This window comes from Glandiceps talaboti, chromosome 18, assembly GCF_964340395.1.
Source record: "Glandiceps talaboti chromosome 18, keGlaTala1.1, whole genome shotgun sequence".
Classification (NCBI taxonomy): domain Eukaryota; kingdom Metazoa; phylum Hemichordata; class Enteropneusta; family Spengelidae; genus Glandiceps; species Glandiceps talaboti.
Window position 1 is genome coordinate 16,120,001 of NC_135566.1, and position 11,689 is coordinate 16,131,689.

An 11,689-nucleotide genomic window follows, 5' to 3' on the forward strand; every position below is an offset into this window, starting at 1 on the left:
CAGATACAAGATGATCTATCTGACATTGCCTCTTACTTCAACATTGAGTCCGACGACAACGCTGACACCAAATCGACCAACTAAAAGTGTGCAAAACTGAATCCGAGAGCAAAATCGAACTCGTCTGTCATGAGTGATAAGAGGAATACTGTAAGATTCAGTAATCCCAGTGGGTTGTTGATAAAAAAAAAAAAAGACCCTGAGCATTTGACATTGACTCAAGCAGGAAACCTTGCATGAATAACTAAGTGAACTTACTTCATTCAGTCATTCAATAGACAATATATACTAATAAATTTATGTTTTGTTCATTTTCTATCTTTTACCTATGTTTGGCATGGAAGGTGTGATTAATATGGAATTTCTGAATCAATGAAACACAATCCAAGGACTAGTAAACATGTGTTTTATTATTAACATGATATGCTAGTTACAAATACCTCAAGTTAGTTTAAATATTTTATAGCACTGGTATAAATGTGGGGTTATTGTGTCATACGAGTATTATCATTGATGTGTCTATACTTCGAAAATGTTATGCTAAACAGATGTTTGTAAACAGATTATTTTGTCTTCAGATAGCAATTAGTTAACATTCATTCTGTATAAGATCGGAAGTTATGATATCGGATATAGCTTTAGTTTGTCATATATATAAGACAACAATAACTGTAGGCAGCCTAAATTGATGTGATTTATGTATTACTGCTACTACTAGTAGTGAGGTTTACAACGTTCTAAATAAATCGTTACCAGATTCAATCTGAATGCCTCCCGTGCAAAATCATAGATTTTTGTTCCTACACACATTGTTGGAATGCACAATTCTGAGCTATAGCTATCATACATGATGTGTCCTTAATTTAATAATTGATTCTATGAAACTATAGAGAATTTGACGTTCCATAACAATACATGTGTGCATTTTTGGAATGTGCTGACAAGTATCCCTTGACGTTGGCCGACAATTGATTTGGAAAGATGGTCTTTCATGAACTTTAATTCCTTAGATCGTTACTCAGTACCTCGACTATTCAATACGAATTTACGGGCTTTATTCCAACGTTTTACACTATCTTTACGAAAAATAAAATGGCCCGATTACGATGTACGAAAATCCCCCTTGCCCAACCCTGTTAGAATTCGGGTCAGTGCGAGTAATGGTAATCTTCATACTATTGGATAGTTTATAAAAGAACTTAATCTAAATTGTTCTCGTCTCTTCAGTATGAATTTGTCAGAAGGGATGATATACTTCCTATTTCAGACACTACACATCGACACCACAACTCAAATTCAAGTTTCTATTGTACACTAGGTATGACCTCCTAAAGTGCTCTCACACATCAGTAACGTTACTATGCATGCAATATCAATGCCCCTATACCAATGTTACAGGCCCACTTTTATAACATGGAAAACTTATTTAAAAAGGTTACATTTACTTTAGCTTTTCGATGCTTGGCAATATATATCTCAGAGGCTATGAATAACCTAAAAATTGCCTAAATAGAAACAAAAAACTACAGATTTGGCAGGGGGGGCCCTTGGACTCCATCACCCCAGAGGCCACTCATTCGTTAAACCAACAATAAGATTCACCAAAATTGGTAAAAAAAACTTGAAAAGCTTCTAGGGGAGACCCCCTAGGACCCTCCTCCGACATAAGAGGTAGACATGTTCCAGTTTCTAATCAAAGTTCTTTCCTCCACCTCTTACTGTCAAGATGCTATGGAACTTTATTTCACAAATGTTTCAACCATGTGTAGCTTTTTACAATTGTTAGAGCTGTCTTGTAAAGCTTGCAAATTATTGTCTGAAAGTGTCTGTTAATAGCCTGAAAATTGGCTTTCAGAGTAAAAATCCTCCAGGGCTTCTAGGGGGACACCCCCTAGAACCCCCCCCCCCCCCCATAATAGATAGATATGATCCAGTTTCAAATTAAAGTTCTTTCCTCCACCTCTTACTGTCAAGATGCTATGAAACTTTATTTCAAAAATGTTTCAACCTTATGTAGTTGCTTTTTACATGTTAGAACTGTCTTGTAAAGCTTGCAAATTATTGTCTGAAAGTGTCTGTGAATAGCCTAAACATTGCCTTTAGAAGTAAAAACCTCCAGGCTTCTAGGGGAACACACACTCACACAAGAGGTAGACATATCCCAGTTTCGAAGCTCTTCCCTCTACAGCTTACTGTCAGTTGCTATGAAACTTTATTCACAGGGGTCAGTGACTTTTTGTTGGCTCAATGGAAAAAAAATACTGACACAGCCCCCCCCCCCCCCACCCCGAGCTGGAGAAACTGACCGGTCTATCTGAATGTCTGAGCTCACCAGTCAAGTTTCCGATTTGTATTTTCAGTGTGTCATCATACCGTGGCATAAAAACTGTCAATTATGTTTATTTAATTGAAAATCAAACATGTATGAAATATGTAGTTTTCTAAATAAAATATGTGTGTGATAGAACAGCATCTTTTTACTCTCTGTATTACCCTGTGCGAAAACCAAACAGAAAATTGTGGCAACAAATGTAGGTGTTCAACATTGACGTAAAAAAAACCCCGGATATCTCAAAGAAGCAAAGAAAAAAAAAAGTTGCCAGCATAGACGAAGGAGAAAAAAAATAATTCTCAGGCAAGCAGGTGGGGAAAAAAATAATGACTCTCCACCAATCTTCCAAGCCCCCCCCCCCCCCCCAGGATATCGAATGGTCTACCCCTAAAGAAGTATGGAATTATCAGTCCACTCTTGTTTTGAGGTAGTTTAAACCCACTGATAAGTGCAGTGTACAGAAAAATGTATAGAACACTTTAACAGAAGACAAGATGGACAGGTTTAATTGATTGAGGATGAGCGCTTTGTTTATTTTCGCTTGATGCCCATGATATGGACAGGCTTACGAGCTTCCGGGAATCCCATGTGACGTCACCCAGCGCCATATTTGAATCTCTACATACACATGACATACATACAAGGTCGTCTTTTACCCAGTACAGATTTTATGCTTCACACTGCGGCTGGTAAGTCAAAGCGTATGTGTGGAAAAATCAGTAGTTAGTAGAATGTCCCTGTATCATAAATACCTATTTGATGCTAATTATTTAGAACTACCATTGACCTACTGAGGCCTCGGCCTGTTACAATTAACTGTGCCGACATCATGCATGCACCATCTTGGATTGTTTTTGCCATTTGAAAATGATGCATTCCCTTGGCTGTAATTTTAACTTAAGTACAGTGTTTGGAGGCAAACCCAGTGAACATGCGCGGGAATAAGGAATTTGCAACATTTGTCGATCAGATAAAACGGATAAAAACGCATACTAGGTAAGATGCGACAGACCAGACAGACGTGAAAGGTCAAAGTTCATCTAAGGACAACACACAAGAACGTTTCGATCCCGAGTCTTGACATGAATTACCACTGTCACTGTCCACATATCAAATAAGGTGTAATGAACAGGTAGTTTGTTAGAAAGAAAGCAATTATTGTGATTTTTATTTATTTCTGCAAAAACAAAAACAAAAAACAAACTGGTGCAAGCTGCAACCTTGAAATTGTGCAAACGATGACAGTGTTGCAGGGAGCCTTCCACAATATGTGTTGTCAGAAATGTATTAATTATGCATACAAATTAGATTGATTACAAATATGAAATCAAATACCCACAAAATATATTATGTGTGTACTCTAGTGTTATCAACAATGCATTCACAAAATTACATAGGATTCTAATCAACCACTTATGAGATATTGCATAATTAATCAGCATTCATCGATATGCAAATTCATCTAATCAGTATGTATTGATCGCTGTCAACTATTTAAGTCCAGCATTTACACTAAAAAATAGGTATACAAAATTTTATTTGAATTTTAATAAGCAAGTGACTATTGAGATATCACATAATTACCTAATTTCATTTATTTTCAGTCTTATTAGCAGGCATGGATTTTGCCCTAAACTAAGCAGCTGTAGCTAGCTGTGACCCCAAAAGAATGTGTGTACAAACTTTATTTGTATTAAATCAATTTATTTAGACAGACAGACAGACAGAGACACACACACACACGATGCACACACACACACACACACACATCACCATCATCGGCATGATAACTTAATTTCCCCTTTATAGCAGTTCAGCCAAAGAATACTACTTATGTACCCTGCAGTGTACAACATTTATTGAATATAAATGACTATTGTCTGATTAAAAATCATAGATAGTTCAGGGCACTGCTATGATTAAATACTTACAGATAGTGCATGACTGTATTTCCAATTATTGTCAGCAAATGTTGTCATGAGATTTGGCACTTTTACAGTGAAAACTTACATTGAGGGTAAAGTATGGATTCATCGCAGGAACAAACATGTACTAACAGTCAAGAAAGTACTAAAGAAGGTAAGATGTCTGCTTCATTGCTTTACTCAAGAGGTGCACATTTAACCCTATCTTAACGACCATCTACTTGGCCAGGACTTCAAGCAAATTGAGCTTCTCTTACATGTGTGTCTTTCCACCAAAAGCTGTTGTTTTTTTAAAACTGTAAATGTGACAGTAGAATGACAATTACTAGGCAATTGTTATATAACAAGTCTCTATATTTATGTTTTCAGAATTTTGTATGAAAAACATATATAATTCTACTCACTGAATTATGTCAGTCATTAGTTAAAGAAACTTTCTGGGAGAGGAGGGAGGGGATACTCCATGGAAGTTTGAATATAGATGTGCTTCCAAAAATGGGTCAAATTTTTCACTCCAACTTCATAGCCAAGGGTTGATGAAAAAGGGTAACCAATAGTAACCATATCCATATATGTACCCTGAATATCACAAGGATTTTTTAGGAACATCAAGTAAGCTCACAATCCTCTACTCTTAACAGTATTCTGTACTGTACCTACATCTTTAGTATTTGTGAAGGATGGTGAATATTCCTGGATATGACCTCAACAGTGACGTCACAATAATAGAGCACCACCAACACTAAAAAATCTATCAGTGCTCCCTGTTTTACCGATAAAAAATCATATTTTAGTAGACGTCGCAGGGGTACACTTCTTTGAAATCAAACCTATAAAACTCGTCCCACCACTCAGGCTACTGACAAACCACTGGCACTACATGATGCCACAACATCATTATAATATATGAATAGGCAAATTTTGTGAGCCTTATGTTGCAGTGATTGCATCATGCATCATCATTTATATGGTCAATGTTATACATATCTGAGTGAGTGAGTGAGTGAGTGAGTCTCTGAAAAGGTGCCATCTATTTTTTTTCAAGCAACAGTTTTCAAGCAACAGTTTTTTTCAAACATGACCAATATTTTGTTAGTAACATGTACAGTCTATGTTGATATTCGTTACAGATCCTCAAAGCTTTGAATCATATGATAGTGGATTTAATGACTCATTTTCTGCTAGTTCTCAGAGTCAGACATTGTCTCAATCTCCTGTAGAATCTGTAAGTATAACAAGACTTTACACTTAGTATGATGATATGACAATACAGAACCTGATGTATAGTGGAGGTTGAACTTCAGAGATGCACTATACTGTCATTAGATTAATATAAAATACTCAAATACTATGTTACAGGTTGAATTGTCTGCCAATTATTACTTTATTATCCCTCATTGGACTATTTTTCTTACTACTACTACTACTACTACTACAACAACAACAACAACAACAACAACAACAACAGGCATTGAAAAAATACTGATACACACTGAAAGTACAGCAAGTTTAGTTAGAAAAAATGTAAGCTTCATTGAAGTGATTGATGCTATTTATGGTGATTTGCTTGCATGTTAGATCCAAGAGCGCATATCCCCCACGTTTAATGCACCAGTCTCCAAGACAACAGCACAAAGTTTACATGGAAGAGACAGCTGGGATATTGAACAGGAATTCCCTGATATCAAAAGGGGGGAAACTAACCTGAACAGAGAAACAAGTAAGTAATTTAGTGATTTGATTCTAACAGTCACTTATATACAATGTCACTTGCTAGTTGGTTACATATTCTCAGTTTGACCAGGGACATATAAACACCTTGGTTTGACATACCATTTTCTGAAAAAATTCAAAAGTTTATAGTCATACTGTGTGACTTTAATCCTCTCTACCACAAATAACTACAAATTGAGAAAAACAGGATCAAAATACATAATTCTGAAAATATAACGAATATCAGAAAATTCTGTCAATTTCTAACATTTGTAGACGTGGAAGTATAATGTTAACATCACTCAAGGAAGATAAATATATAAAAATGCATAGGATTAAAGCATTCATGTTTGCAACCTCTCTCCTACCAGGTCCTCAATTATACAGCCATAGTCGTTTAACACCTAATGCTAAAATGTTATCTTTACAGGGAAAAGGAGGTCAGTGGATTATAACGTTATCAAGAAAAGACGAAAACCAGCACTTCAGTTTCTCTGTCAAACAGATGCAAAAGTACAGGTAGATCATTCATATGTAGATTTCTATAGGTAACTTGTTCTAAAGGACAAACAAGATTGAAAACCATGAATAGTTTTATTTACATTTCTTGTCATTTAAATGTCACATAATATGACAGAACCCTGTGACAGGTGAGTGCAAGTGTGACATACTCAGGGCATTTGCATGAGTGCTTGCAGTATTCCCTGCAGCCATACTTGCACGAGTGTGGCAAGTGAAAGTGGACTTGAAAACATTGCAACCACGAGTACAAATACCTCCGAGAACCCACACTGGAACTCACGTGGCATGGGCTTCTTTATTATTACATATGTTTATCTGAAATGGCAAATTTCCATCATAATCATACAGTCGCGCGATTTTGTGTGTAGTGAATTACCACATCCTTATTTGTATATCATTGGCATGCAGGTTTGCAATAATGTTTTCAATATTGCACATTTGCACTGCAGTGAATATACCACTAATATGTGTGGTCAATGGTGCAAGTAATCTCTGGTACATATGTAATGATTGATATTCTTACTCCTGTAGGATATTAAATCAGAAAGTGGTGTTTCATCTCGATATCCGCATATCTATTCTGATGATGAAGTTGAAAGTATTGAAAAGGAAGAGAAAGGTATTTACAAATAAATGATATAACCTCACCATCTCAAAATTATTGATGATTTGCAGTTATAGATATATATGTGAATATATTACCCCAGTACAACATCTTGTGTAACAATAGCCTAATTCCTATCATCAATTTTTTTTATTATTATTTTTTATGTTCAGTTCTTGCAATTTTAATGTATTTACAACATTCTTAAAAGATAAACATTATATATTACAAACAGTAACTTCTTATAATTTGCCTGTATATATTTGGACATTTTCAAAGGCAAAATATGCGACTGTGCATATATGTCTCTCAAAATTAGCCCAGTTAAGGAAATGCAGAAAACTCGTGAAAATGTGTGAATGGTCACAGTTTACCTATCAGTATCCCACTGAGATAGATCATAAAATTTGCATCTAGTTTCATGTACACTTCAACATGTGAAGTAAACTTGTAGGAGACAAACTTGGAAATCAATACTAGTATCTATCAATATCTAACATTTTTGTCCTGGTAATTGACTGTAAGTTTTAGATTTACATAAACTTGTTGGTAGTGTCCTGAATATCACACACACACACACACACACACACACATTTACATGTGTTAAATATTCTTAGATGCTGGGAATACAGAAGAAGGGCCTGCGTCCTTGCTTGAGGACTCTGAAGAAGATGGTACAAATGTTACCACAGAGGCTGCATGCAGTGCACCAGAAAGGATGCAGAAAAGTTGGTCTATGAACAAGCATTCAGCTTCCAGTTCAGCTATTACCGGTAGTAGTCAAACAAGTACCCTCCAGTATTATCCTGAAGGCCTAGGGGATACTGACGATGAGACTCAAAGCTTCCCCAAACTATATGATGGAATCATACCAATTCCTGGCTTTCCAGAATTTGATCCTGAACCCGGGGATTATGCTGCAGCTACCTTTGATCACACTGGTGGGCATTTAAAGCTACCAAACAAAGGTGTACACCTTTTCATTCCACCAATGGCCATAAAAGAAGGTGGAACGCAAACTGTATACATGTATGTCAGTGATAACAAGAAACATAAGCCACACCTAAGTGATGATGGGCAAATATCTTTGAGCCCAACTGTTTTCTGTGGTCCACATGGATTATCATTTGAAGAAGATGTGCTCCTAACATTGCCACACTATCCTGCAACCTACAGGAGTGAGAAGAATATGGTACAATGTACTAACACCGAGATTAATGAAGTTACAAAGTTTGAAGAGCCTGGTGATATTATAAGTATTGTCAACAAAGAATCTCAATCAGTTACAATCATAACCAATCATTTTACTGGTTTCAATATACCACAACCAGCACAGATTGACAATGATCAAGATGAAAACTGCAACGACAGCATGCAACAAGATATTGATGTTGATAATGATGGTGGATTCATGTATATTTCCATTGTACCATATATTCAACGGAAAGGAGACGATGTTGCCATTCGTCTACATGCCTGTCCACGAGAAGCTATTGAGGTAATTATGTTATTATCATAATAGACTTTTGACGTCAAAAAAAGAAATTACAACTTAATGAATTTGTTTGATACCATCTTGGAGTTTTAAGAATAAAAGATTATGGCATTTGAGAATGGTTTGGGTTCCTATAGAGATTCATAATAATGTATTTAGTAAAAGTAATGGAATAAATTTTCACAACCGGATGACCCTACAAAATTGACAAATGATCAAAATATATGGAAAATTGTTATTTACATTTCTATAGAAACTTTATAGCATCCTATGGATTTCTTCAGAAATGGTGTGCAGGATTGGGTTTAGTTTGACGCCACTCCATAGAATTTGTTGTTCCATCATTTAGGTGTCACTATGTATTTATCTAGTTGTTTCAATTGCTCTTTAAGTTTACACCAAATCTATATGTATAATGTAGGATGTCGTGATTGAAGAGGAACAATTGGGAGGAATGAAAGCAGATCTTGTAAGACATCTTCGGTTACTGAAAGGAAAGGATGATATAAGTGCAACTCTGACACTTCAAGATGGGACTCATGAAAAACAGGTATGTTTTTGCTGTTTTTCTGTACTACTAAATACTGAGAAGTACCATAGTCATCTGTGTATGACCTCAATAATGCCAATAACGTCAAATTGCAATGTTAGCGGAAATAGGTACACCTGATTTTGTTCAACCAATCATAATAATTATTTGACGTTAATTTGCATAAAATTTTTCATCTTTAATGAATTAGACTCTCAGTTGTCTTCATGTGAATTTGAAGTCTTATCTATTAGTAAGTGTCAAACTTTGCCTTATGTTAACCAAAGGCTGTTTATAAATGGCAATATTTTTTAAAAAGTTTGACTGCTTCTATTGAACATTAAAGGAACTTCGTAACATTACTGAAGCAGTTATCATCCTTACTGAAGAATCATGAAATATTTCCACTAAAATACATCCTTATGAATAAAAAATAATTTCAAATTTTTTTTCTTACAGACCAGAGTAATGTACTGTGATAAGTTATTCCATGGTATTGGTACTTCTAAAACTTTCATAAAGCACAATGCTGGTTTTAATCAATTCCGTTGTTCTGTGAATGTGAAGCAGATAGGGCAGATTGAAGAGGTGCAGTTTGAAATATCAGAGCCTGCTGTACATGCATCTACTCCAAAAACCCACAGATCCAGAGCAGTAAGTCTTTGGAGATTCATTAAGCCACTAAATATTAGACTTTATAGATAGTAAAAGTGGCAAGATATTAGAAATAGTTTGGTTGTTTAATTAATTAACAACTTGAGTATGTTTTACTACTTGAAAAACCAATGTGAAACAAGATAGACCAAGTCCATGTTTGCAGCTCATTATTATTGTGAAAAACAAACATGTAGATAGATGGTACTATAAGAGATTTGTAAACAATGAGGCAATTTGACTTGTGTCCATGACAAGGACTTCCACTAAAGATTGACTGAGGAACAAACTTAGATCCAAGTCAGCCTTTGGCAACAATGTGCAATTGTGTAAAACATGTAAAATCATGAATTTACTCACCAGAACTCAAAATTTACATTTCCTAGAGTGTTATTGCCGTTCAAATTGCAGCAATTCTTAAAGTTCAGTTTACACAATAAAGAGAGCTTTGTGAGAACAGAATTTTATTAAATAGAACACGGCATTAATTAGATTTAACTTTGTCGGTACATTTCAGGCAGAAGTGAATACTTGCATGCCATATTTCTTGGAACGTGACATCTGGTTGCGCCTAGAAGCTGAAGATTTTGAAAATGTCAGGAGGACCTTTTTGTCCAAATTACTTAAAATGGAGCCAAAGGAAGTTGAAGCAATTATGAGGAAGGAAAATCCAACAAAGACTGCTCTTGGAATTTGGCAGACAAGACATGGACAGATAGAAGAAAAAGAATATCTTTTGCTTCATGACTTTTTCTTTAAGTATCAGAGAAATGATATTTGTGGCATATTGAGACGTTATATGGTAGATACCTACAAGCTCAAACTTGATGACATTAGAGAACAAATTGAAGGAGAAAGAGCTGCTAGTGGTATTGAGTCACCAGGACTCTCTGATTCAGGTATCTTCAGCCCAGGTGATCAAAGTATCACTCGTCCTCCATTGGAAAAAATGGATGTCTCACTTTCAGACTCTGCATACAACACTCAATCTACAGTTGAATCAGATTAATAGTTTTGTTTGTAAACACAATAAGGTAGTCAGTATTGGTATCACATAGTATGCCTTCTAAGCCAATTTGATGCGCTACTGATCCACACAATTTCTAGTGACGCCCCAAAATTTGATATACCCCGGTACCCTATCTCTTACTATGTTGTGTCACTCACAAGAAATGCCAGTTTTTATCATTTTGACCCAGAACAACAAATTTTGGCTATCATTATAGGGCACACTGCATGATGACTGATTGTGTACATGTACAATGAGTATAGACACTTTACAATGTTCTTAATAAACAAGAACTAGCAAATGCAGCACAAATGTACATAGGTAGAAAAACAAAAGTGGCATGTTCATGTTTCAACTTCACATACAAATGTTAGCGCAATTAGACATAACAGAATGAACTAATAGAAGAGCTGGGCTTACACTTGGATGGACATGGTGACAGTTTTATTATGAGAAACAATGCTAATTGACACTGCCAATGTTATAACTATATTTTTTTGGACATTTTGTATATATATCAGACTTTGTATTAAAATAGATTGTTAGTCCTTTGGTGTGTCATTGTATTTTTTCTGTTTTTCTGTTCACCTTAGAAAGATCAGCTATTGTGGGCATTCTCTTATCATCCCTTTCCCCCAAACCTGGAGGGCTGATAAGAACAGCCTGGCAATGTACTTTACAGTCTACTGTTTACCTTTATGTTGTCATAGGAACAGTGTTTTTCCTCAGGTTGGGGAACCACAGTAACACAAAGGGCAAATATAGTAAAATTGGCATAGTTTCCAATATATTGTATCATAATTTTGGTGGGGAACCCTGATATATTTTACCTGCTTTAATACTGCCCTTAACAAAAACACTGAAGAACCCCAACACTAGCATTATTTTCCTGTTTCACTATTGACA

At 35.6% G+C, this 11,689-nt stretch overlaps 2 protein-coding genes across 2 annotated transcripts in view; both read left to right on the forward strand.

Moving 5' to 3' along the window:
• LOC144449746 (cadherin-23-like) overlaps window positions 1-374 on the forward strand; it is a 60,873-nt gene extending 60,499 nt beyond the window's left edge. The window contains exon 49 of the mRNA XM_078140323.1: window positions 1-374. This exon is cut by the window's left edge and continues 200 nt beyond it. Within this exon, the coding sequence (XP_077996449.1) occupies window positions 1-84 (84 nt within the window). The 3' untranslated portion in view covers window positions 85-374.
• Window positions 375-4,937: 4,563 nt separating this feature from the next.
• LOC144449747 (uncharacterized) lies at window positions 4,938-11,300 on the forward strand. Its single transcript, XM_078140324.1, has 9 exons — window positions 4,938-4,968; window positions 5,388-5,482; window positions 5,836-5,977; window positions 6,401-6,489; window positions 7,024-7,111; window positions 7,729-8,594; window positions 9,013-9,141; window positions 9,580-9,774; window positions 10,292-11,300. The coding sequence occupies exons 1-9, from the start codon at window positions 4,938-4,940 to the stop codon at window positions 10,781-10,783; spliced, it is 2,127 nt and encodes a 708-aa protein (XP_077996450.1). The 3' UTR covers window positions 10,784-11,300.
• Window positions 11,301-11,689: the final 389 nt, after the last annotated feature.